Below are 27,925 nucleotides of genomic sequence, written 5' to 3'. Positions count from 1 at the left end.
AATTTGAAAATAAAAAGTCGAAACGAAATAAAAACTAAAACTAATAAAAAATCCAAAACTATTATAACCTTGCCCCCCACCTGAAGGTGGAAGGAAGCTTGTCCATTTTGTCCACTGGGGTAAACCTCAACGCAGGATGTAGCCCGTTTCCATTAGATCGGCTTTTGTTTGCATTTATTTTATATTGTTTTCATAATTAGCTGTAAAGTCTGCTGGTCATAATACAGCCAGATGGATCATGATCAGATTATAAATGGTAAAAATGGACTGGACTGTACTTTTAAAGCGCTTGTCGAGTCAGCTTGACCACTCAAAGCATGTTACACTACATATCACATTCACCCATTTACATCCCAATAGAGGCACATCGGGAGGCAATGTGGGATTAAGTGTCTTGCCCAAGGACACTTCAACACGTAGTCATGGAAACCCATCAACCTTCCGGTTGAAAAACAAATGCTCTGCCACCTGAGCTACAGCTGCCCCAGTTATCTTTGTCAAGATTACACAAGAGCATATTTGTTCAATGTTTCAAAAACAAAAAATAAAATGTAATCAACATAAAAGGTCTTGTCTTAGTTACAGTAAATGCACTCATTGATTTCTTCATTGGAGACAGTTTCCGGCTGTTCATACAGTTCGAGGTTTCCGTGTTTTCAAGTAATGTTCACTTTTGCTTGTTTTATTGGTTTTAACCTGTTTTTTAATGTCTTGCATCTCCTGGAAGATGAAATCTGCAGATTTTTGTTATTCTTCAATTTCCATCTCCATGGTGTTAAAGCTGTAAAAAAGAAGATTTAATGTTGTTTACTTTAACATGATTTTTAATCAAACTGAACTTAAAATATTTAATTGCATCATAAAATCATAACTGTGGTTCTTCCAACAAAACTTGATAAGTTTTCTATGTAAAGTTGGTCTCAACAATAAATTTATAAATAGATATAAATGAAAATGAAAATAAATGAATGATAGATAAATATTACATTTTTTGCAGTCATTTCAAAATTTAATACGTTGCAAAAGCTCAGTTTTGAGAACAAAATATAATTAATTAGGACTTATTGTTTTTCTCACATTTTTTTCAGACATGTGAATGATGAATTACAACAAAAAACAAAAAAACTGGGACAGCTAGAGGAATTTCAAGTTGTTGTAACTTACAATGAAACAGAGTGTTAATGAGTTCAGAGAGAACCACAGCTGCATCTTATTTTAACATATTGTCATTCACGTTTTCCTCCTGTAAGGCTGCAAAACAGCCAGTGTGTTTATATCTCTTTGCCTAGTTGTGATGCAATTCGTGAAGCAAAATTTATAAGCCCCGTTATGCAGCATCCCAGAATCAAAGGTTGTGAAGTTGTGGCGCTGCTGGACAGTGGGGGCTCCAGAAATGTACAGTGTCAGTGTGCCATCAAATGAGTCAGGAACGTGGAGTTTAAAATAAGACAACTTTAACTAAAACTAGATAGATAGCTTGCCATTAAATTAAGTCTCATATATATTTTGAAGCAAACAAAAAAGGGTTAATGCACATTTTAACTCTTAAAGTCACTTACAGATCTTTCTTCATTTAGTGGGTCATCCTCATGTGGGCCAGGTTGTTCAGGTGAAGAAGGGTTTGGGTCTCCCTGTGGCTCTTCTCTTCCAGGAAGACAACTGTTAACAGAGTACGTGCAATGTGTGTTCATATTCTGTATTTATCAGTATTAATAAATACTAAGCTTAAGTGTAAGACAGCTGCAGTTGGTACCTTCGCCATTTCTCAGATTGCAGAGTTTCCACACTCCTGCCCCAATGAGAAGCACAGCAAGCAGAAGGGCAAATAAAACCCAACCAGCGATGCTGCCTCCTGTTGGGAAACAAGACACAAGAAGGAGTAAAACAGAAAAAGGATATACTGATTAATACACTAATTTAACCCATTAATCCAGCAGTATTTTTCTTTTCTTCCATTTAGCTAGTCTTCTTTTTGTTTTATTTTTACATATTCAATTTGTTCAAACAACACTGCATTCACCATGCAACATCACTTACTCATGTTAAAATGTTCTCTCTTATATCATCAGGTCTTGAGTCAACAAACACCTAAACTGCGGAGTTGTTCTTTTTAAAAGAATCAAATTATGACACAACAAAATGAAATATACTCACTTCTTGAATTGGACCTACATACTAAAACAGGTCAAAGTAGAAATCCAGAGTCCAGATCACTTTCACATATTTGTATTAACATAGACTAATCATAATAGACTGTTGAGCAGGAAGAAAGGATAAGAAGGTCAACCTCAGTTTCCTGTCAGTTTGACGCAGCTGTAATTCTATTTCCTCCAAAAAAAAAGTGAAAAGCTAAATATTTTCCTAAATGCTAACTAAGGGTAAAATGGGTATGTGCTGTGTTGTCATGGATTTCATTAAACTGTCAATTGTATTCAAAGGAGAATTGTTATCTCTGCACTGAACTTTTGTGCCATTTTTTACCATCTAGTCTTACTTGTTATTGTTGCATTACCATTAGTATGAATCAGTTCAGAGAGCTCCTTGGGCCCATTAAAATCTTGCTCTACTGAGCAAACACTATGCAATCATGTGGGATGATGAATTATGAAAATGAGTTTAACCATAGTCTGTCATGTGTGAGCTAGCTCATGTTCACTTTAAGTGATGAATAGAAACAGAAACCAGGTGCTTGTTATTTAATATATCCTCCTGTAATTCCACTCAGTTCTCTTTGTACACTGTTGTATGTCTGAAAATAAAAGCAGTGTTTTTTGTTTTAATGGTTTTCCAAAAGGGAAAAAAAATCCCATTTTCTTTTTTTTTAACTTTTGTAAAGTTTTGTGTCTTGCCTGCAGTCAATCACAATTAGAACATGAACTAAATTTCTTAAGCATGAGCTGAGTAGGAAGGGCAATTTCAGATTAAGCTATGTGTGTATATGACAAATAAAAACTATTATCCCAACATAATTATAGGATTAGTTTAATCTTGCATTGTTTGCATGTATTTGTATTGCTAATGCAACTAAGTAAATAACTGTCAGATGTAAATGTGCCAGTATAAAAAATGGGAATGTAGATTTGCTCGAACATTTCTGAAATGCCAGATTTTTTTATTTTTTTAAATGATTTTGTGGTCCCACTTTGATTAGCTGCTAGCTTAGCTCCCTCACCAGAATCTCTCTGATTGCTCTCTGAAGCACTCTGACTGTAAACTGCAGGTAAGACACTGATAAATAATAATTATTTCAAATATCCCGTTAAAGAATAAAACCACAATAATCTTAATTATAAGGAAAAACGTGTCAATAATGTAAAACAGGAACAACTTCTATAAGCATCAACAGCTTATTTACCAAACTGCAGAACTAAATCACAGCAAACCTTACCAGAGGAGACATGGATATATAAAAAACCCTCTTTTCTTCCATACGGGTTACTTGCTTCACACTGATACAGGCCAGTTATGTCAGAAGTCATGCTCGTAAACTGCAGCACTGCACCATCAACTCTGGCTGATGGTGGCCAAGACTGGCCAGTTCTAAAAAGAGAAAACAGTTCAGATATTTCATCACAGGCCCCAATTGTTTCTTCATTCTGTTACAAAATTCATTAGAAATAAGAGTTTTCCCAGTTGTCATGCCTAATAAATGTGGCAATTTCCACTTTTGGTTCACTGAAAAGTTCATCTGCAGACTGGGTACACAGTTGAAAAGCAGCAGATAAGCAAACATCTGTTTCACTACATGGAATATTTGGTGTGCTTGTTAATATAAGACAAAGCTTAACCATATCGTATCCTTATCGTCATGTAAACACTGTCAAGCAAAGTTCATTTCTATAATACATATAGACCAACCTTAGTTGAGCAAAGTACTATTCAAGGTATTCCAATACAAGTATTAGTTTCTAAGTCAGCAATAAGCATTAACTAAAATGAGCAATAAAACTTCAAACAAAACTAAATCAGCTAAACTAGAAGTCATCTAGATTACACAGGCAGTTTTTCAGGGTGTGGTGTTTTTGGGCGTGCACCACAGCTGTCAGTTTCATGCATTCACATATATTAGTGCATAGCACTGAAATCAAAACCAAGCTTTCTGCCAAAACCTACTACACTGAATGCAGGAAATGAAATATGAAACATCTAGTTTACTAGTAGACTGGTGAGAAAGTCTCACGAGTCATGATTTCATGTTCACTGGAGGTTTAAAAACTGAACTTGTGTCATTTTAGCAAACATAGTATATTTTGTGATGTGTTATCACACAAATGTCTGAAAATGTTTCTAACATTAATATATGGCTGAAATTTATCAGTGTTACAACTTGTTTCTGCATCTGTGGGTGGCAAAATAACTGCAGATTTGTTTTCATTTACTTATTGTTGGTGGTGGTGTTTAGAATCAGAAAAGTTATATAGTCAGGTACATTTGACAGTAAATCACATTTTCCAGCACTAGACGTTTGCCATGGTGTCAGGTCAAAAGTGGGAAAGTTCGAAAAGGTAGTCCTATATACAATTTTAAAATATACACAATGGATAAAAAAAAGAAAAATAAAATAAATGTGTTGTTTGCTGGCAGATGTGTAAGGGGAGTTGGGGCACTTTTCAGCAAGCTTACTGATGTGGGAAATAAACCGTTCTGGTGTCATGAAGTCCTGGTCCTGATAGTCCTGGTACAAGTCCTGGAGAGATGAGAGGTTGCATCCAGTAATTAGCAGAGCACCTTCTGCAGCTTGGCTTTGTCCCTGGCCGTGGATGCAGCAAACCAGGCAGCTATCAAGGGTGTGTGGATGGATTTGATAATGGCAGTGTGACGCAGAACACCACAAACTGGTGACAATGTTTTGCTCTGTGTGTTTGAACTTTGCAAAATCATTCGCAGATCAGGTAAATTGGTGGGTGGAAGAGGTAAAGGGAGGTGTGGCTCATGACATATAGATGGAATATACAAAACTCAATTCCAGTGAAGTTGGGAAAAAGTTTAAAATGTCAGTAAAATTAGAATAGAATGACTTGCAAACCTTTTCTAACCCATATTTAAATGAATACACCACAAAGACAAGATTATTCATGTTCAAACTCATAAACTTTATTTTCATAAGCAAATAATGATAAACTTAGAATTATATAATTGCAACAAGTGCCAAAGTAGTTGGGAAAGGGGCTTCTTCACCATTGTGTTACATCACCTTTCCTTTTAATAACACTCAATAAACATTTAGGAAGTGAGGAGACTAGTTGTTGAATCGTTGATAGTGGAATCCTTTCCCATTCTTGCTTTATGTACAGCTTCAGCTGTTCAACAGTCCGGGGTCTCCTTTGTCTTATTCTGCGCTTCATAATGCGCCACACATTTTCAATGGGAGACAGGTCAGGACTGCAGGCAGGCCAGTCAAGCACCCGCACCCTCTTACTACGAAGCCACGCTGTGGTGAGACGCGCAGTGTGTGGCTTGGCATTATCCTGCTGGAATAAGCAAGGGCGCCCATGGTAAAGTTTCTGTTTGGATGGCAACATACTTTGTTCCAAAACCTGAATGTACGTTTCTGCATTAATGGTGCCTTCACAGATGTGCAGGTTACCCATTCCTTGGCCACTCATGCACCCCCATACCATCACAGATGCTGGCTTTTGCACTTTGCGTGCGTAACAGTCTGGGTGGTTCTGTTCTTCTTTGGACCGGAGGACAAGACGTCCACAATTTCCAAACACAATTTGGAAAACTGACTCATCAGACCACAGAACACTTTTCCACTTTGTATCAGTCCATTTTAGATGGGCTCGGGCCCAGAGAACCCTGCGGCGTTTCTGGATGTTGTTGATGAATGGCTTACGCTTTGCAACATAAAGTTTTAACCCACACTTACGGATATGGCGTCGAACTGTATTGACTGACAGTGGTTTTCCAAAGTGTTCCTGAGCCCATGTGGTGATGTCCTTTACACATTGATGTCGGTTCTTAATGCAGTACCGCTTGAGGGCTCGGAGGTCACGGGCATTCAATAATGGTTTACGGCCATGCCTTTTACGCACAGTGATTCCTCCAGATTCCCTGAACCTTTTCACAATATTATGGACTGTAGATGATGATATCCCTAAATTCCTTGCAATTGTACTTTGAGGAATGTTGTTTTTAAACTGTTCAACAATTTGCTCACGTAGTTGTTCACAAAGAGGTGAACCTCGCCCCATCCTTGCATGTGAATGACTTAGCTTGTTCGGGTCTCCCTTTTTTATACCCAGTAACGACTCTCACCTGTTGCTAATTCATCTGTTCACCTGCAAATAGTTGTTTGATTTCCATTCATCCACTTTCTGAGTAGTTATTGACACCTGTCCCAACTATTTTGGCACGTGTTGCTGTCATCAAATTATAGAGTTGATGATTTTCTCCCAAAACAATAAAGTTTATGAGTGAAGACAATAAATATGTTGTCTTTGCTGTGCATTCATTTAAATATGGGTTGACAAGAATTTGCAATTTACTTGAATCAATTTTTATTTGCAATTAACACACTTTCCCAACTTCACTGGACTTGAGTTTTGTAGATGGACAGGACAAGTTAAAGATCTGCCTGGAAGATGACTGTTCTTTCTCCTGAACTACAGCCGCAATGCTGAACATGAACACTTCTTGATTTATTTAACATCTGACAGTGACAGTGTTAAGCTGAACTGTCTTTCTTTTCTCTGCTAGTCCTCACCAGATACCAGCTGTACACTTGTCTGGCATTAATTGATAAATGCAGAAAGAAATCAGACCATTGTCACTTTTTTAATTTTCTGTCCAGCGAATGTCAGAAAATTGGAAAATTGTGTAAAATACTCACAAGTTCACAAATAGGCTGAAATGTCAGCTCAAAGTCAAAACACAAGCTTCTGAGGACAAGTGCATTTTCCAGAGAAGCAAATGATATTCATTAGTATTTATTAGTGATGAAAGAAAATCACTTATTTTCCATGAGGTGATGTTCTATATCACATGTGCATGAGGTAAATGTTTCAAAGAGTACTGTGGGCTTGCTCGTCCAAATATCATTAAAAGTCAACAGTTTGAGGGTGTGCACTTATTCTATCATAAATTTACAAAGCATGCTCACGTGGCAACGACTGCTTTTCAACAGGACATTTAACTGTGGGTTAAGTTTTTGAGATTTTTGATTTAAGTTATCTGAGCACAGCTGCAGGATTTTGCATTTTAAACACATGGATATGTGACTATTGAGTCTTCACAGTAGCTAGTCAGCTATCATATCCACTTTTTTGTTCATGATTCATTCATTTCATTCATGTATTGCTTATTTCGAATATGCAGATAGTACTAGGCTTCCCTATTACTATTAAAAAAATCATAATATGATATAATAATACAAAAAAAAGGGTTAATGTTAGGGCCCTCAGGCTTTCCTGTCTGTGGCCTAAGTGACTAATTGTTTGTCTGTAAGACATTCCTACAGGTCTCCTTCTTCTGTCACCCAGACTGGCTGAGGACTGCTCTAGTTCTAGATCGGCTGCCCAATCAGGAAGCGTGGTCTACTACAAGAGAGATAATCATCAAACATTCAGGGCAGCTGTGGACAGAGGGATGCAGTTTGTCTGTGTGGGAGTTTTTCACTTGTGTGCATAACTAGAAGAATACCCTGTGTGGATTTTGAGATTCCATTGCTAAGTGTTATGTTTGTTTAGTTGTCTGACAAGACCTTATATCCCTGCCTGAGGTGATCTCTTTAAGTTGTATTTAATTGTTTATTATTGAGTTTTTGTTTGGTTTAGCTAGAATCCGCCACTGTGGGTGTTGACCTGTTTTTTTCTTTATTGTGATTTGTGTTTAAGTGAGCTTTTTGCTCGTCAAATTTTTTAGGACTTTTTATTCAGGGATATTGGAAATTAGGAACCCCATTGTATATTTTGTACTTATTCACTTTTGTTTGTTGTAAATAAATTGTATTATTTCTTATATACCCCGTGACCCAACTCATATGTTTGTTCCCTTTTCCCCCATTGACAAAAGGGGATGTTAACAGTTAACATATTTGAAAAGGAGTGAGAAGAAGCATAGCTTGTTTGCTCCTACCCCTTTGTAAAACCAAAAAATAACATACACTACCGTTCAAAAGTTTGGGGTTACTTTGCCATGGGATTCAATAGGGAAGTGACCCCAAAACTTTTGAACGGTTGTGTACATATACAATATATACACATGCACACATACACAGAACATACACTTATCCACCTTTCGTCTCCATGTCATATTAATGAAGAATATAACAAGATTGCAGGGGTCACCAGGGCAGAAGGGTAAACTTAGTCCACAGAAACAAAAGAGACAAAAAAAAACATGTTAGCTCACTCTCATTCCTAGAAGGAATTCTTGCATTGCCCTAGCATGCATGGTTATGGACTGCCAGGAAGCCAGAGTATCGAGTGAGAACGCAAGCATGACGAGAACATGCAAACTTCAGAGCCCAGAGGTGAGAACTTTTTTCTTGTTCTTCAGGCTTAAAGCCAGTGCAAAGAAGTGCACTAGCTTTAAGCAAGGACTTAACACCAAAAACAGACTGCAACTATAGTGTAATAAACTTGTCAAACCAGCTGATACAGGGTAGAAGATAAAAAAAAAAAAATCTCATCTGAAGCTGTTATCAGACTACTGCACCTGCTCCAGGTGATGGTGGCATTCGGGTTGGCTTCAGACTTGCATTCAAATGAATCCTTGCCGGTTTCACTAATGATCACTTCAGTAGGTGAAACTGAAAAAAAAAGAAAGAAAAAAAAGACACTTATTATTATTATTATTGTTCTGGTAATCAGGTAAATCACAACTACTAAAAATAGAAAAAGAAATGTATCTTTTCATATTTAAAAACATTTAGCTTCTATTATTACAGATGAGTTACTTTGATTTTATCCATCCATCCATCCATCCATCCATCCATCCATCCATCCATCCATCCATCTTCTTCCGCTTATACAGAGTCGGGTCGCGGGGGCAGCTGCCTAAGCAGGGAAACCCACACTTCCCTCTCCCCGGCCACATTCACCAGCTCATCCAGAGGGATCCCGAGGCGTTCCCAGGCCAGCCGAGAGATGTAGTCTGTCCAGCGTGTCTTGGGTCTTCCCTGGGGCCTATTTCCGGTGGGACGTGCCCAGAACACCTCACCAGGGAGGCATCCTAACCAGATGCCCGAGCCACCTCATCTGGCTCCTCTCAATGTGGAGGAGCAGCGACTCTACTCTGAGCCCCTCCCGAATCACCAAGCTTCTCTCCCTATCTCTAAGGGAGAGCCCGGCCACCCTGCGGAGAAAACTCATTTCGGCCGCTTGTATTCGCGATCTTCTTCTTTTGGTCAATACCTACAGCTCATGGCCATAGGTGAAGGTAGGAACGTAGATCGACCGGTAAATCAAGACCTTTGCCTTTAGGCTCAGCTCCTTCTTCGCCACGAGAGACCGATGCAGAGTCCGCATCACTGCAGACGCCGCACTGATCCAGCTGTCAATCTCCCGCTCCATCCTTCCCTCACTCGTGAACAAGACCCCGAGATACGTAAACTCCTCCCCTTGGGGTAGGACCCTATTGCAGACCTGGAGAGAGCACTCCACCCTTTTCCGGCTGAGGACCATGGTCTCGGTCTTGGAAGTGCTGATTCTCATCCCAGCCGCTTCACACTCGGCTGTGAATCGCTCCAGTGAGAGCTGAAGATCACGGCCCGACGAAGTCAACAGAACCACATCATCTGCAAAGAGCAGAGACCCAATCCTGAGGCCACCGAACCGGATCCCCTCAACACCTCGGCTGCGCTTATGCAAAATTTTCAGCATCGTGGATACTTTGATTTGGTTTCATTTTCTCTCTTTTACTGTAGTGTTTTAAAGGTTTATTAAAAACAGTGTTGGATTGGATTTATGACTCTTCTTTTGTTTACATCAGGTAATTTAAACTAAGTAACTTTTACTCAATTAAATTTAGTCCTTTTTACTTTTACTTGAGTAGAATTTAAGCAAAGATACTTTAGCTTAATTACAAATTTTCAGTACTTTTTCTACCCCTGCATAAAAAGTACTAATGAAATAAATTCACATATTTTTTCTTTTTTGCTAATCTCTTGCACAAACATCTTACCGTCTACCTCACAACAGTTTATGTAGCACACTGCACATTTATGTACATATGATAAGAAAAACTAAGTAAATGATCTATCTTTATGTTTTTCTTCTAGTATGGCATTCAGTGCAGACGGCAAAGTAAAATTTTCATTGTTCAGGGAAACCTGTTTCCTTACTGGGCAAATGACAATAAACACTTTGAATCTTGAGGACATCTAAGAAGTGGACCAGTGGAGCTGTGGACTGTACAGACGTGTTCAGGTCTGCCACCATTTAGATTTACTACTGCTTTCAAGGACAATGTGCTAGACCCAACATTCCACAACAGCCCCAGCAAACCAGCCTCTCCCCCTCCCCCAGCAGAGATTAGACCTCTTTGAAGATGTTCACCCCTAAAGGTCCTCCCACCCCCACCAACACATCTCTCTGTCCTGGAGAGACGGAAACAAAATGTCTTCAAGCGCCTACTTATACTTGGAGCCATATTCCAGCGCTAGGGTAGCAGTGGGGAGCTTATGTTCTGTAAATACTGTTTGTGTTCTGTTTTTTTTTTTTTTTTTTTTTTTCTGTGTAACACAATAGATATTTTTATTATAATTCTCTGGTTTAAAAGGTGTCCCTATATAAAGTAGTAAAGCCTAATTTGTTGTACATCAATACATCCAGATTTTTATTATAATGTAGATTAAAAAAAATGGCACAGAATGTAGATTTTACTCAGTATTTTGATAGCCATTGTCATTTTAAAACACCAAACAACAAAAACTAACACGATCACAGACTGAGACCCGCGTTTGTAACTATAAGAGACTAATGATGGAATTAAGCTTTGTTCAAATCCTGCATATTTACATTATAAATGTATATTAATATGCACCGTCCTTTTTTAAAAAAATAAACTCAAAATCAAATGTAGAAACAAACGTTCCTGATCCTCTGCTAAGGCTGCAGGTCAGTGGAGAAATAGGATTTACATGCTTTGGTTTGTCTGTAAGGATTTTGTTCTAATTTTCACAATCAATCCCTAAAATGTTGCACAACATATTTGAACATGTTTCAGGGCACTGTGCAGTATACACTAAAACATGGACAAGATGTTGGTGAAACTGGACCTGACTGAAGAGCTGGAGAACTGGAGGTCAACTGGTGGTGGTAGCAGTAACAGCAGGAGCTGTGGAACCACACACTTCACAGCATTTTCCTATGGCCAATCCGTAAGCTGTGTACTAAGCCTTTTTGTTGTTGTTGTTGCTCATGTGGAATATATATGGGAAAATATTGCATGTTTACTGGCGAGTTATTAGTCTGAAGTTCCCTTAGATAAAATATGTCCACAACCACACAGAAACAACTTATTTTAGAATTATTAACCACTGTAATGAGGTGTAGATTTATTTACAGAAAGTTTCTAGAACTGTCAGCATGATGAGGATCGAGAGGAGCCCAGAATGCCTGTACACCCTGAGGTGGTTGGATATGTACACACCAAAAACACTATTTTAAGCAGCTCAGTACAACTATGCTTGATAGATCCTTGTGACAGAGAGAAAACTGTTACTTGATAAAATGTTTTCTGTATGTTGTGCAATGAGCAGTATGTATCTAAGTGTGTGTGTATAAATATATAGCTTACAGGTAGTACAGAATCAATACAGTACAGAATGCAAGTATGACGGCTACGTCCCACAATGCACCATGTGGGATGACGTGCTTTTCCAAGTTCTCTTAATTGGTTAATCAACACCATCTTGTCCTTTTTGTGTTTTGTTGACGCTGGTAAAAGTAATGTTCATGCAAAGAAAATGTTTTTCTAAAGTAGTTTAAACAATAAGGGACTAAAGATGGAAATTAGCTTTGCTAAAGTCATTCATAATTACATTATAAATGCATATTAATATGCAACATCCCATTAAAAAAAGAAAGAAAAACTCAGTAGAAACAAGCATTGTTCCCTTCAGTGACTTAGAAACATGGGATTCATATGCTTTGATTTCTGTAATGATGTTCCAATGTTTACAGTCAAAAACTGACATGTTGGAAAACACACTTGTGAATGTTTCAGGGCACTGTGCAGTGCACGCCTGAAAGTTGGCAAGGTGATGGAGAAACTGGTTGGACTGACTGAAGCTGTGGAGAACAGATTGGCTGCAGGAGCAGTAACATCAGCAACTCCGAAACCACAGACTCCGCAGCAGATTCCTACAACCCATCTGTAAGTTATTCACTAAGCCTTTGTTTTCATATACTTGAGTAAACAGATCTAACTGCATCTTCATACACTGTTACTACTGTTACAACCTGGGATCCAGGGACCCCCCACCCGGAGGCTTTAAACATTCAGAGCCACTGTGATAAATATTTACACATTGTCCCTATTTCAGGAAAAAATGGTAAGGCTATATGTTTAACTTTATGGAGCCACTGCCTTAGTTAAAATATGTCTGCAAACACAGGCACAAACAGAAAAACAGCTGTACAAGCCGCTGTAATGTGGTGCTTTAAAAGTTTGTCAAAATATTTTTCTCACATGATCTAAATTTTATCTGTTTGTGATATTTTCTGTTTTAGCGTGAAGTAAAAAAGGATCCACAGGAGTCTGGAGGACGGGCACAAACACAGAGGAAATGAGAGGTAAGACAACTATAACCATTTAATAGTCTGTAAGTTGATTACAAGACATGTATTTTCTATGCAGCATCACCTTGAGTGGTTACTTATTCATCAGATCATAGACTAATGATGCTTTAGTCCATCTTAAATTGACTCAGATACAAAATAATGGCACTTTGATTTTACATAGTCACCAACAAGTTTTCCGGGCAGATGTTGTATAGGTCATGTTTCATGTTGCTTTGTTGTGTTTTCTGTGATGTAATCTGCAGGTTCATGTCTGAGCACAACTCCGGTGTCACAAATTCAATGTTGTGGACAATTGCAGATGAAGAGGAATGTGACACCTCTTTGATCAGAAGTAAGTTATGACTAAATTTGGTTTAAGGTTACTGTTAAAGGAGCTAAGCCTATTGCAAAGCACTGAGAATGTTTGACTCGGTGGTGGTTGACGCGCCTTGTCGCTGTCATTAAACCAGTAATAAATGTCCACTTCCATTTGCCATGCAGACTTTTTCTATTTATTCTGCGATCATGCATTTCAAGACAGACAATACAGTTTAGTTAACTCGCGCCACTGCGGTCAAAAACCTTTTTGCCCTTCCGGGTCAAAACACCTGGTGACGTAATGACGTCTTCCTCCTTTATACCCCTGTCTATTACCTTTCCAGGTAACAATACAGTGCCCCCTACTGGGTACATACAACATCTACAATATTTGGCTCCTATAGTTACTTCTAAAAATAATGCTTATCTCTCCAAAGAAAGACAATTTGTTGAAAAGGTCTTTCACATATTAATGTGTCACCTTTTGTGTTCGTTGGAGCAACAGATACTTTGAAAACATCAGGAGGGAATCTAAGTTGTCAGAAGACAACAAAGTGGAAGAGGATTGGAGGGCCAAAGCTCTCAACAACCGAAGGCACAGAGTGAGTTGAATCACTTATAGATTTATTTATTTTTAAGTTCCTTTAGAATGCATCAGATTTCTGATTTGCTTTTGTATCACATTACAGCGTTGTAGTCAGCAGTTTTATTTCTGGATACAACAACTGAAATGTATGAACTGTGCATAAAGATGAAGTTTCTGGCAGTGCAGAGGCAGTAAACATGTTTTATGTTCATTTTTTAATGTATACATTTAAAAGTGTTCTCACTGACCTATAAATGTCATTCTCCATTGAGAGTAATATCTAATGTTTTCCGTTAAAGCTTTTCAATTCACGCCGATCTGCTGCTCGCTCCATCTTAACCAATGAGGAGTACAGATACCTGGAACGGGCGCCTGCATGCATGATGAGCAACGAGGAGACGGACACTAAAGACAAAGACGTGTGGAAAGCATATCCACCTGAATGGAGGGCAACAAGACTCACGGACATGTTAGAAAGGTGTCAGCGCCACCTCGCTGACCTACAAACGATGTCCTCCAGGATGGTGCACCGGAGAGTGCTCAGTGGTGTATATAGCCAGAGGCAGCCGCTGAGAGGAATCAGATCCATTTATTTGAAATAAAACTGTGTGCTTTAATTAAGAAAAAAAGAAAAACATTGGTCTGTTTTTCATGTCTGACATGTTTTCATTCAGCTATGCAGTTATGTAGATGCACCTGATTTATTAGACTGCTTCATTCTGTTCTGTTTCCACTGTTCAGTTAATAATGCTGATATTTTTTATACAGTTTAATCTGACAATGTCATTTTATAAATGCTTACTGAAATAGTAATGTGTAATTTGGTCAAATGATTTGTACAACATGATGATGGTACACAAACCAAGATTAAAGACTGTCACATTATAACTATTGTGATGTTTGAAACTGACTGGGTGATTTTAACGTGCCTGCTACGATCTTATAAGATAAGAACTAGGTTGGTACTTTTACAAGAAAGGTTACATGCCAAACCATATAATTAATGAAGAGAACCATTAAATCAGACATATTGCATAAATGAAAAATCCACGAATACCCCGCGGGCATCCGTCACGGATGTTCGACATATTTCCCGTGATCTGTGAACATGATCCGCCAATGATGCGGTCAGTATCCGAGGAGATCTAAAATTGGATCTGCGAGGGATCACATAAACACGCACCTTGTGGATACCTCGCGGATGAAAATCCGGGTTTTTGGATCTTTAGTGGTCCGGATCTGGAGAGATCTAAAAATAGGATCCATGAGGGATGCGGTGGGGATTTCCCTGTATCTTGTCCGTATTTGTGACAGTTACGGACAGATAGCGGCATCGGATCGCTCCATATCTTGGTACTTTTCGTCCAGTGTTTATTAAACACTGAGTCAAAGTCAAGATGGGGAGACCCATGACATCCATGAAGCTTTGGAGCTTGTGCCACGCTTTCTGAAACAGTGATTTGAAACAGCATATCAAATTGAAACACCACTATCACATGAACAATGACATTTGAAGCTGTGGACGCCATTGTCAGTGTTTCATAGGCTCATTTTCTTTCAATGCATTCTGAGGGTGACAAATAACTGGACGGATATCAAAAGGTCAAAGAAAACATCAGGTGATCAACTTAGAAAGATCCCTGTGTGCAAAAACCAGTGACCCTGTCAATACTGGAAATCCTAACATAAGTTAAATTGGTCCAAATAAATAGTATTTTTTTGTGCATCTATAAGATGAATGGGCACACATGACTCCACAGGTCATGATCTGGTTTCCTGTCCTGTATGAAGCTTGAGTTGGCATTTTTTCTACAGTACTAAGATGTTAATTTTTCCTTGTCACTGCATCAGTTGCTTAGCAATTAGTAACAGCTCAACAGTTCTTTTAGTGTTCAGTCATGTAAAAATCCTGCTGTTTAAAGCATACTGGAACAGCTTTTCTCTACTTACCACCCACACCATCAAATTTCCTGGCCCATATCAAGTTTCCAAACATCACAATCCTTTCTCTTTCCCTATGAAGGGTGTATTATTTAAAGAATTGATTGTTTTCAATAAAGCAAGCCAATAAATCCAACTTAAAAAAAGATGCAATTCAGTATTGTACAGACACAAAATCATTAACAAAAAAAACAAACAAAAAAAAAAAAAAACTTTTATCATGGCATTTGTTTTTAGACTTATTCTTTACTAACACAATACATTTCTTTAGACTATTTCTTTTCTCTTAATAATAAAAGCAAACAAACAAAAATACCTGAACCATTCACAAACTTTTTTTTTCTCAGGTCCCTTTACTTATAATGTTCTCTATCTGTAATTTTACAAAGTTTAACGGAACACTTATAAAACGTATATATTAAGCATTTCCCAGCATCAACAACAACAATAACTTCAATTTAGTGCAATGCTCATACTGCTGCTAGTCTGATGTGCTTAAGCTGACACACTTTTAGGCTATGTCCACATGGCACTGAAGCGGGTTCAGGTGTGAAAACGGTGTGAAAATGGTGGTGAAAACTTGGAAAAAGGCTTCAACACCCCACGACAGTGCTGTAGTACATACTACAGGCTGTGGGGGGTGCTAAAGAATAACACTCCAAAGCTAGCGCAAAAGGAAAGAAAGCGCAAATAAAGGCTCACTGTGTGTTGCAGGAAGTTCACCTTGGAAGCAGAGAAGAGAAGATAGCTGAGGATTCACTGCGAAGCAAAAGAGAAACATTTCTTTGGAGTAATGAAGAAGCTGAGCTTCTTTTTCAAAAAATGCTTGACTACGAAGCATAAAAAACACGAGGAAGGGTGGATTGGGAATTGGCGTGTGTTCATCACATTGACGTCATATCCTCGAGTTGTGCGGCTTCGCTGTACGCACATTACCGCAGACGGTAGAGGACTCAAACCTATCCACTTTGGTACCTGGCTTCAGACATGGTCGGTTTCATGGAGGCTAATCCCTGGCTTCGTGGGGATGAAAGGTGGTTTGCTAAAAAATTAGAAGCATCGTCTTGCTTCCCTCCATTTTTGCAACAAACTAACTACGGCTATGCCACCCAACTCCTGCGTGTTTTAATAACAAAATGCCAAAAGATAGTGATGATGCGTTCAAAGACATTTGAAAACACAGGTGCTGAGGAAATAAATTAATTATAATGAATGTAACCATGAGTTTACTGATGCAGACACGCTATAAAAGATACATTGTGCATTTAGCCGACAGCTGTATCCATTGTATCCCTCTTCTCTTCTGGAGAAATTGTCTTGACCAAGTTTAACTAAATTAAAGATTTTTTCAAAATGATTGAAATGATCCTTTATCAAAATGATTCTTTGGTGAAGAGACAAACAGCTGCATACTACACATCTGGACCAATGTGCAGGCTAAATTGTATATTTTCAGCTCCAACACTATACACATGTATAGTATACAGGTATATACATCATACTTATATCTGCAAATAACTCGAGTGTGCACATCTGTTTATTTCTGTAAATATTTTATACCTTAGATCTTTTATTTATTTATTTATCTTCTATACTGCTCTTTTTGCATTGACATTGGGGATGGCTTAATCTCATTGTATATGTGTATAATGACAATAAAAGGCATTCTATTCTATTCTTCTATTCTAAATAATTTAAAAGAAAATCTTGAAGTGTTTTATTTCTGTAAGGTGTATGCCAACACCTACAAAGAAGCTGACTTTAACACATTTGACCAAAAGAATCCAACTATCAGCCCAAAACCAATAACAAATAGGCTAGATAATAAATAAATTCAGAAAGCTGCTGACTCACTGTTGATGTTCATAAATGATGATTAAAAGTCACGTTCTCACTTTCAATAAGATGATTTAGTTCAAGAAGAAATAAAAGAACTAAATTTAAGATCTGCTGTTTATTCAGTGAACACAACCAGTTTACCAGCTGTTCGCTTGCTAGAAACAGACATTTCATCAAAGAATTTCATATATGTAAGGAGACAAACTACTGACAAAACAGCTGTTTTTGACATATCTTTATCACTTCCTCTCAAAACCTCTGCCTCTCACATTGCTGTTCCTCCAGCTTCAGACAGAGGAAACATTTTCAAGCTAAAAGTAAAATATTGAACAATTATTCCATGACAAGCTGAGGCCTGAGCCACAATAAGCTTCCAGCAAGCATGTTATAAATGTGATCTCATGTTCAGACTCGTGATAAAGTGGACTAAAACAGGAAATTCCACCAAAATTAAATCTCAAAATGTCCTTGCAGAAATGCATATGTCATATATATGCATATATTTAATGCAACAGACACAATAAATAACATACTACTGGCTATTGACTTGAGGATGTTGTTGATTTTAAGGCACATTAAACAGGCATTTAATTTCATACTTAAATAACTGGTCATGTATAAAGATTCTGCTATCAGACTGAATTTCTCTTATTTTGCTGACTGGCAACATGGTGTGCCCTGACCCTCACCTTGTAGTAGCTGGGATAAGCTCCAGCCCCATCGCAACCCTGCATTGGAATAAGCAGGTATATTATTAACCTCCCCTTAACACAAACGGGTAAGAGGGCTGCTAGTCTGCTGGAACATGCCTGCTTGTTTATTCACCTGGAACAGCTGAGTCACTTCATCAAAAACTAGAGGAGGGAAGAGGAGCATAGTGTAAAGGGAGCTTTACTTTAGACAGATGCAGACAGCCAGGTCACTTCTTGGATGAAACGCAGAAACACATACTGCATTGAGGAGAGAAACTGAAACTAAAGTGTCTTATTGGTGTTGATCAACATTGGCATAGATATTATTGATATTCAAATCGATCCGCCCACCACTACCAGACAGTCTGTAGCGTGCACATAAGAGAAATTAAAAACTAGCGTCTGTAAGTACTTTGGCCTTTAATGGGGGGCTCCATTCGCTCAGGAAAGTCTGGTTTGTTTGGGGAGGTGTGAAAGCACAAAAGAACTCTGATGTATATCAAAGAAGCGTACTCTGTTCTGCCTGCAAACGTAGCTTTTGGCTTACAAAGCGCTTTACATAAAACATTAAAAGCATTACAGCAGGGTTCGGAGGAAGCATTAAAAGATCATTTAATTTTTTTGTTTTTTGAACTAAGACCAAAAAATGTCACGGTGCTTAGGCTGGAGTGGATATTTCCCAGCCGTCCCTGAAGGCATCCTCCCTCTACCTCTGATTACTTGCAGTAATTGCCGATGTGCTCCACCTGTACTGTGTCTAAATATAAACCTGAGTTTTTCTGCTTCTCATTGCCAGATCGTCTGTGTTAACTGCTGCACGTTTCTAGCCCTTCTCTTCAGGCTACGGACCTGTTTTCTACTGGAGTTTTTGTTCCTGCCAGTTTTATAATTTCTTTTGTGAATTTTTGGAACTCTGACCTTCGGCTTGTCTTCTAGGATTGGATGTGGATTACGGACCTTGTTTACTCCTTTTTGGCTGGATAGGAGGATTTATCTGGACCCCTTTGGAAGTCTCAACCCAAGTCAGGAAAACCCAGCACTATTTAACCTTTTTGGTTTTGCTAACACTGTCTCTGGTTCTGCAGTTCTAACAGCCTCCCGGTGGAGATCCCTCTTGTAGCCCTCCCTCTCTCTGAGATCCCAAATTTGGATTCTATCTCTCGCTGGCAAGCCCACTGACAGACCAGATTCAACAACCCTGAATTATTCATCCAATCCTTAGGTCTCTGATATTTATTGTGGGTCCAATCTACTGAACCGTGACAAAAAAGTTAAATAGAATAAGATAAACTACAAGACAAAAAAGTTACATTAAGGATTTTTTTTTAAAGTCTACAAACATTTTTAACCTCATTAAAACTGCTGAGAGTTTCAGCAGACCTGCAGTTTTCTGGGAGTTTGTGCCACATATGAGGAGCAAATTCTCAGAAACCACCACGCTTCTGGTTATTGGACAATCTACTCTACTGCCTGACCAACTGCTGATCCAAGCCACTCTAATGCCAGAAAATCAGATGAATCTCAGACATATCTCTGTGTTTATACATAGCACCTACAGTTAAGTAAGAGTACATTAAAGAAAAGAAATATATACTCACAGTGGACCTGTATTTTTGAGAGCAGTGTTATTTTTTCTGTCAGGGCTTCAGCAGTGACGACACACTGGACCAAACCACCGTTGATTTCTTTGGTAGGTTTTCCAAACAGTGAGCTCACTGTGGTGGTCGTCCCGTTCTCATGCTGAGTGGAGCTGTTCGTCACTCTCAGTTTTTGGCCCAAAGTGTTTGTGTTCCACCTCACATTAGCAGGTGGTTTGGAACCTGCCGCTGTGCAGTTTGCAATACGAACTTCTTCATCTCCCAACATAACTGGATTATTCCCCAGGTTTGTGGATGGAGGCACTAGGAGGATAAAAAGTATGTCAACTTGTACGCAAGAGCTTCTCTTGCTCTCTCTAGTACAGATATAAACACATTTAAAAGGTTACAATGACTTTCAACTTACCAAGCAATCTAAGACGTACTACTTGTCTGTAATTTCCACTGGGGTACAAAGATATGATGCATGTGTAGGTTCCTTCATCCATCAGTGTTACACTGAATAACTGGAGTGTTCCATCTTTGCCACGGAAATCCCCAACAAATGTAAAGCGGTTATCATCTCCATTTATAAAATTAGGTCCTTTGGCGTCAATTGTGTAGAAATTGTCACCATTGGGTTTCCCTCTCGTTATCCTTTGCCATGAGATCTGAGTGAGGGCATCACTGGTGTCGGGCTGTTTGCAGGGTAAAGTTGCTGTATCTCCAAGGTGCTTCGCTGAACTTCCATCTTGTGCTGTGAAGTTAATTAAATATTATCAGGTTATCAGTATTTAAAATGCTCTGTAACACAATAAAAATAGTAATATAAGAGTTTGAAAACAAAGTATTATACAACCACCTCCTTACAAAGACTGTATCTGGTCACAAGATGATAACTAAGTTTTAGGTCTAAATGTGTTTAAAGTTCTGAGCTATGATGCTTCCTGCTTCCTTATACACTCGCTTGCTGCTTGCTCTCACTCTTAGCTTTGATTTTATTGGCTTTTATGCTGATTTTTTCACTTTTTTACTTACAAAGCTACACACATTAGCTTTTAAATTCCTATAACATCCCTGGGACTAAAGTATTTATAATTAAAACTACAACATTTTTCATAGTTCTTTTATCTTCAGTGCTCTGTGTGTATGGCCTACGCACAGCAGAAGCCTACACGTAGCACTAAGCTAAAGCTAAGTAGCTTGGAAAGGTGGAAATTTTGAAGTAACTGGACTGTGTAGAAATGAAACAACCTGGCCATGTTTTGGAAACAGCAGGGATGAGCAAGCTAACAGACAGCTAAACGTATGACAGGCCGTCTGTGATCAGACTGACTGGCCACCACTCCCTACAAAACAAAAGAGTTATGTACCCCTCTACATGGGAGGAAACAGGGCTGGACAACTGAGATTGAGATTCCTGATAACAAATGTCCAAAACATTTCAATGTGAAACTGCAGAAAAGATTTGCTTCACTGTATGAGGATCCGGGATCTTTATTGTATGACCACCTATCCCCGGGCTGTGAGGTGAGGATTGATAACCAGTCAGAAAGGAAAAGCTCAAGGCTGGGCCTGAAACTTTGATTATTTGATTATTGTTGATTCTACTGTAAATGATGTTCAACGGATGTGCAGAAAGAACACCAAAGTCCTCTGCTTTCCTAAGGAAATGATCAGTGACACACAGGAGAAAATTCTGAACGCTGTGTAAATCAAACAAAACACAGTGGAAACCCAGAGGAGGAGCTGTATCTGCCCCCTCTCAGCCTCAAAATACAAAGACACCGGCGATGGCAAAAGGAAGGATCTTTATTTGGACCCAACATTGGGCTGGGTGATAAAATGATAATGAAACGTTATTGCTATAAAAAGTGAGTTGATAACAATGATAAACTATGGTAATTAATGCGTTAATGTAGTTTTTTTACTGTTAAAATCATCAGTTTTTACAAGAAGCAGAAGTGGACTATTTCGCTGTGATGCGTTGCCAAGGTAACCAGCTATGACAGAACCTGCAGCTTGGTCGGCCTGCAGTTACGTTACGTGACACAAAGATTCATTTCAGAGGGCGGGTGCAGCTCTTACAGCTTGTGTGTGTCCAGAGGATGATGCGACATTTTGTTTCAAACAGTCAAAGTCCACAGAAAGTTTCCTAAATCGTTTCTATTGAAAGAAGTATTGTCCACCATTCACTCTGATCATTAAATGTGTATCAAGCAAGTAAGTCTATCCTAAATCGTTTTTATAATTTTCTCCACCATTCACTCTGTATCAAGTAAGTAAGTAAGTAAGTAAGTAAGGTAAGGTCAGAAAGACAGGCGACAAACTATTTAAAAGAAATGCAACATTGCCGTTGATCGTGGCATTTTATAAAGATACTGTCATGTCCATTGTGGCGTTTGAAGGATGGAGTTTAACGTTTGTGGACCCTGACCACTGCTGGTTGGGACATTGCCAGACGACAAACTGTTGCTCCATTCTCGTCTCTCCTGGACTGACGGAGCCCAATAAGCCCGCAAGCCGCTTTCACAGCGATGCGCCGTCACAGACATGATCTGGCATGTCTGCAGCCCAGCGTCTGAATTTCTGTTGCCACAGTTACCAATTAATATTTAGTCAGCGCAATGATTTACAGGTTATAAGGCTATTTGACCAGAATTTCTTTTATAGGTGTCCATTATCACTTTTTAATGGAAACCCTACAGCCAATCAGAATCGAGTTTTCACCCAGACCATGGTATGTATTTATATATATATATATCTCCATTGTGATGACGAGGAGTGGGTACGTCAAAGCAAATGCTGCAAGCAGCATACTTTCCGGTGGACCACACTGCCGAAACAATCCGCCAAGGGCTGGAGGATGCCCTTGCATCTTGGGGCTTCACTGAGGACAGACAAGTGTGCAACAGAAAACGCGACTAATGTTGTCAAGGCCGCAGCACTCAACAGTGGACTCACCTCCAGTGTTTTAATCACCAGCTGCATCAAACCATTTGTAAGTGAATGAACATTTTAAACCTTAAAAATATCCTAACTGATTTTACCAGGCACATATTCGTTATATCAGGCTGGCGTGTTTTGTTTCCCCCTCCCCATTATTAAGTATAATTAAAAATAGCTCATAATTATAATACACACTAGTCAACTGTCATTTAGGTAATTGGTAAGTGTAATAATTTGTGGGAACTGTAATGCAACATTACTTATTATGCAGTTTAACATAAACATAACATCAACTGTCTTTGCATTTTGTTGTATTTATCCTCAGAAGGAATTGTTAAAGATAAGAGGATCGAAAGAGCTGGGCGATGGCCTGTGACTGATATCCTGATATTATTCTGTTTATATCCCGATGCACAATATATATCTCAAGGTTTTGAAATCTCCTCTAAAATTTTGTGTAAATGTTGTTTTTAACATTATTATACATAAAAAAGACTCAAGTCAAATAATTTAAGAAAACTGTTAAAGGGAGGAAGGGGGAGGAGAAATCACGATAAAGTTACATTTAACAAACTTTATTTTTAAACCAGGGATCTGCACTCATATTCTTTAACAACACAGCGGGTCTCCTTGCTGTGACCTGGTCCTTAAACATCTAACAAGAACAGCTTAGGCTACCAACAACAACAAAAATAATTTAACAAGCATCCCCTTGAAAGGCATTTCAAAACTTAACAAATTAAAGTGCATTTTTCTGTGCAAGACTGCATTTGCTGTAAAAGACAATTAAACAAAATAAATAAATATATTTAAAATTAAACTGGCACAGAGGGAGAAGTCCATAAGTTAAAAAACAAAAAGTAAAATGCATCAAGAATTCTTAACTACATTTCAAAAAACAAGGTGCACTTTTTCTGCTTGTTCAAGTTTCTAATAAACCAGAAAAACAGAATACAAAATAATAGATAAATGGACGTCCAATATGTGAATGCAAAAACAAAAACAAAAATCAAACTTTAAATAACAGAAGTGGGTGGCATGGTTTTGTCTATAGCTTTTTTGCAATAACCACTCAGCACAAATATGAGTCTAGAGGTTTTGTGCTAAAAACACAAGCCTGTCAACAGCTTCTGGCTTGAGTGGTGCCCTGTGACATGTGACCACATTCCTGCTGGTACTAAATACAATACCCTTTCTGATGGGGAACTAGTGGCAGGCACACACAGATATTTTTTGCCAAACTTTTCAGGTTTGGAAACATTTCCTCCTGGTCCTTCCACCACAACAGGGGATCATATTCAGTGTCAGCACTTGGACTCTGCAAGTAGATGGACAATTCTGCTTTCATTGTCTCTTTGTTAATTATTAATTCATGATTTTATCACTAAGCACAACCTTGATTTTATGTTTTTAAATTAAACTTGGTTAGACCAAAACAACAGTTTATCTGCTCTGCAGTCAATGACCTTGTCACTAGTTTTAATGCTCCTATTAAGTTGAAGGTTGTCTCTGGAAGGAAACAGTCTCCCTGGAAAAATACCACACTGCTGAAAAATGAAAAAAAAAAATGATGGAAAGCTGAGCGCAGATGGAGGAAAACTACACTACACTACAGGTTCATTATATGTATAAAGAGAAACTTCACTCTTATAATTCTATAACTGAGGAATGCAAGAAAGTCCTATTTCTCTGACATTATTAACAAAAAAGCCTGCAATGAATTTGCCAAATTCTTCACAGACCAATTGGTTAATCAACAGCAGGTTTAACAGACATACTGTTTCCACAGAAACCCAGGAAGCAGTTTAATCTATTATCTGGGGGATATCTTATGTCAGTTGAACTCCTATTGCTGTTAGGTCATCCTGCCAATAAGTTTTTTCAAAAAGGTCTCAAAGACTCTGGAACCAGATCTGTTACAGCTTTTGTTTTTCATTTCAGGTGTCTTCCAAGAGCTTCTAAAAACAGCTGTAATCAAACCTCTGCTAAAAAGAGGCAGAGACGAGACACGAATGAACAATTACAGGCAGGTCTCAAATCTTCAGTTTTTAAGTAAGTTCGTCTAGAAAGATTGTTTTCATCAGGTAAATTACTTTTTAACACAAAACAACTGCTACGATGTTTTCCAGTCAGTTTTTAGACAGCACCACCTCACTGAGACGACTCTGACTAACGTAATGATGTGTTTGAAAACAGACAATTAAAAAATGTCAGTCATAGGCTAGGTACACACTGCAGGGCATAATGCTCAATTCACATTTTTTTTTTGTGAAATCCGATTTTTTTGAGTCCGTTCACATTTCCAATTAAATGCGACTTGTATGTGATCTCCTGTATGAACCTTATGCAAACCAAAAGCGTCCCGCATGCGTAGAAGATACGATGACGTGACGTTGAGCGTGCGTGACGTCTTCGTGTTTGCGATAACAGCAGAGCGTATGTTGCAATTTTAAAGTTAATGTCCAACCGTCACCAGCACATTTTCAATGGCTTTGTTTTAGGGAGGAGATTACAAAAGAGGAGAGCCAGATTTGTGGCCATGGCATTTTGTGGAGCAGTGGCAGCAACATCTGTACAGAGAAACGTGTAGGTACGGAGTCACAGCCAGGAGTGGTGAGAGAGGGATGCCAGCGCCTTTACAGATAAAAGTTTATATACAACGTTGTGTATGACGTGTAGGTCAGATTAATGCGACCTGGCCGTTCAGACTGAAGTCACATGGCAAAAGATCAGATACGTATCGGATGTAGGATCACATATCCAAGTGGCCTGGGTCGCATTTGAAAAAATTCGGATCTGTGTCGTTAAGACTGTTATGAAAAAATCAGATACAGGTCGCATAGGGGCAAAAAAAAAAAAAAAAATCGGATTTGGGCCTTCAGCCTGCAGTGTGAACGTAGCCTTAGTCTTACTGGACCTCAGTGCTGCATTTCATACAGTTGACGACAATATTTTACTCAAACGACTGGAGAACTGGGCGGGCCTCTCTGGTGCTGCACCACACTGGTTCAAAACGTATTTAGAAAACAGAAAGTACTTTGTGTCAATAGGTAACTTTACATCTGAGCAGACAATTACATGTTTATGTTTTTCTTCAATGTATTATGTTATTTTTTCCTGTTATGGCAGAACAGCTAGTTTTATTTTTATTTTACTTTGGCTGGAAATTAGCAGATTAAATTAGTTTTACGCACACAGCAGTGTTGATTAGTTAAGTCAAGAATTTGTGCAATAAGGAATTTAAGAAGCAGATAATTGTGCAATATTTCTAGAAAATAAAAATATATTCAATTGAAATTAGTAAATTCAGCTTATGCTCTCCTTGCCCTCTGGAGTGGGTGCTTTTTTGTACCGTCTTGAAAAAACTGTATTGTTATACAAATAAACTTGAACTTTGTTGTAGCCATGGTCAGTAATGTGACTTAATACGATTCCTATAGGGATGTTCTGCCACTTGTGCCATCAACACAAACAGGGACCTAAAAGAGGAACATTGAAGGGACCATTTATTGAGGCAGGGAGAAAAATTTACCGGGTTGATTAACTTTACAGGCACATGGCTACAGAGCACCACAAACAGAGTCTGGGCTCACATACCTAGCACAGGGTAAGTTACAGCAACTACACATTTAAAAGGAGTAATTTAAATTCTGAAATCCTAAGGCAAAAGACAAGTTTTTTGCCTGCTTTGCATAGAGTCTTCAGAACTGGATTCTTTTTATCCAGTCATCACTTTGGATCATGAAGCAATCATTGAGGGGTTTAAATTCCTTTTAACTTATCTTGCTTTTAATCATTTTAGTATAATTTAGAGGAGAGCTGAATGAAGAGACTCAACATCAGAAAAGCAGTTGGCCCTGACAAGGTGTGTCCCAGACTGTTCGACTTGTGCAAATGAGCTTGCAGCTCCTCTCCAACATATTTTTAATCTGAACCTATGCCTGGGTATAGCCCCCTCCCTCTGGAAAACATGCACATCCCGGTTCCCAAGATTAGGCACCCTAAAAATCCCAAAGACTTCCGACTGGTCACTTTAACCTCACACATAATGAAAACCTTGAGAGGTTACTACTACAATGGCTGAAGACACAAGTACAACATGCACAGGCTCCTCTTCAGTTTGCCTATGGGGAGATGTGGAGGATCTTTTCCATCGGACGCTCTCTTTCCTGGAAGAAGGAGGCTGCGCGGTCAGGATTCTCTTGATTTCTCCTGTGCATTTAACACTATTCAGCCCCTTTCTGTTGCAGGAAAAGCTCACCAATATGGCAGTGGAGCCACACATTATGTCCTGGATAACAAACTATTTAAGAAACAGACTGCAGTATGTGAAGATGGGAAGCAACATCTCCAGCACTCTCAGCAGCAGTGTAGGTGCTCCTCAGGGGAAAGTGCTGTCTCCAGCCCTATTCACCCTGTATACGTCAGATTCTCACTACAACTATGAGACTTGCCATTTGCAAAAGTATCCCTATTACAGGAAATGAGCAAGGGTAGTACAGGAAGCTGGTGGATGGTTTTGTAAACTGATGAACCAGCTGACCCTGAATGTACTGTAAACAAATGAGATTACAGTGGAATTTTGGAGGAAGACCACCTCCAGGTAGAGACAGTAACATCTTATAAGTACCTGGGGGTCTTGCTGGACAACAAACTGGACACCAAACACTGTAGAAACAGTGGCTGAGCAGAAAACACTATCCTGAGGGAGAGTGAATTAGTCCAAACGTAGGTCCTGGATTTATCTGAATCAGCCTTGAGGTCATCACATGATGATATTCACATGCTGTTTCCTACTGTATAAACTCGGATGAACCCAGGGCTGTCTTTCTTATATACAGTAAACAGCTAGATTTATGTTAATACGTGCAAAATATTCTGACTCTCTGCCATCACATTAACGTCAGGGACAGGTTTGGAAATGTCTTAGAGCGCGACAAACGGCACTGCTGACAAACACACTGCGGTTTCATAAGGTTGCGATGGGTCTGTTGTTGGTCGCCTCCCGTGTGTGGGACGCATCAATATAGCGGTAGTGGACCTTCTCTCTCGAGGTTAGCTTACTTAGCCAATGGTCTATACTTGATTATCTCGTTGCACAACGATGACTTGCGGATATTGAAATTATTGTAAGGTGCGTGCGTGGGGGAAAAATGAAGAATGACCTCACCTTGGATTTGTCTGCTCGACTGGAAGAGACGTAGTAGAAGCAAAATGTGTAACATCGAAAAACCACGAGGAAACACGAGATAAATACACGCCTGTCTCAAACTCAAGTCAGTCGACCTCTCC

General features: G+C 38.9%; 1 protein-coding gene and 2 long non-coding RNA genes across 3 annotated transcripts; 2 read left to right on the top strand and 1 right to left on the bottom strand.

The window, feature by feature from the left end:
- LOC121650377 (nectin-4-like) lies at positions 1 to 27,925 on the bottom strand. Its single transcript, XM_042001860.1, has 8 exons — positions 27,804 to 27,925; positions 20,112 to 20,441; positions 19,706 to 20,008; positions 8,662 to 8,755; positions 3,389 to 3,540; positions 1,754 to 1,852; positions 1,560 to 1,659; positions 1 to 781 (listed from the first exon to the last, which is right to left on the bottom strand). The coding sequence occupies exons 1-7, from the start codon at positions 27,856 to 27,858 to the stop codon at positions 1,574 to 1,576; spliced, it is 1,119 nt and encodes a 372-aa protein (XP_041857794.1). The 5' UTR covers positions 27,859 to 27,925; the 3' UTR covers positions 1 to 781; positions 1,560 to 1,573.
- Positions 12,058 to 13,083, top strand: LOC121650381. Its single transcript, XR_006012258.1, has 3 exons — positions 12,058 to 12,324; positions 12,681 to 12,743; positions 12,995 to 13,083. It is a non-coding gene; the product is annotated as an uncharacterized LOC121650381 (long non-coding RNA).
- Positions 13,461 to 14,523, top strand: LOC121650380. Its single transcript, XR_006012257.1, has 2 exons — positions 13,461 to 13,651; positions 13,935 to 14,523. It is a non-coding gene; the product is annotated as an uncharacterized LOC121650380 (long non-coding RNA).

The sequence above is a fragment of the Melanotaenia boesemani genome, chromosome 12 (genome assembly GCF_017639745.1).
Source record: "Melanotaenia boesemani isolate fMelBoe1 chromosome 12, fMelBoe1.pri, whole genome shotgun sequence".
Classification (NCBI taxonomy): Eukaryota; Metazoa; Chordata; class Actinopteri; order Atheriniformes; family Melanotaeniidae; genus Melanotaenia; species Melanotaenia boesemani.
Note: the sequence above shows the minus strand (reverse complement) of the source record. Positions and strands in the feature narration are given on the sequence as shown.

What these genes read in the sequence shown, in the direction of transcription:
- LOC121650377 (XM_042001860.1), bottom strand. Translation starts at nt 27,858, where the DNA reads ATGTTACACATTTTGCTTCTACTACGTCTCTTCCAGTCGAGCAGACAA. An exon ending in CTCAAAAATACAGGTCCACT is followed by an intron (nt 8,756 to 19,705) that starts GTGAGTATATAT and finishes TTTTTTTTTCAG; the next exon opens with TTTCACCTACTGAAGTGATC. An exon ending in GCCACCATCACCTGGAGCAG is followed by an intron (nt 3,541 to 8,661) that starts GTGCAGTAGTCT and finishes TTCTCTTTTTAG; the next exon opens with AACTGGCCAGTCTTGGCCAC.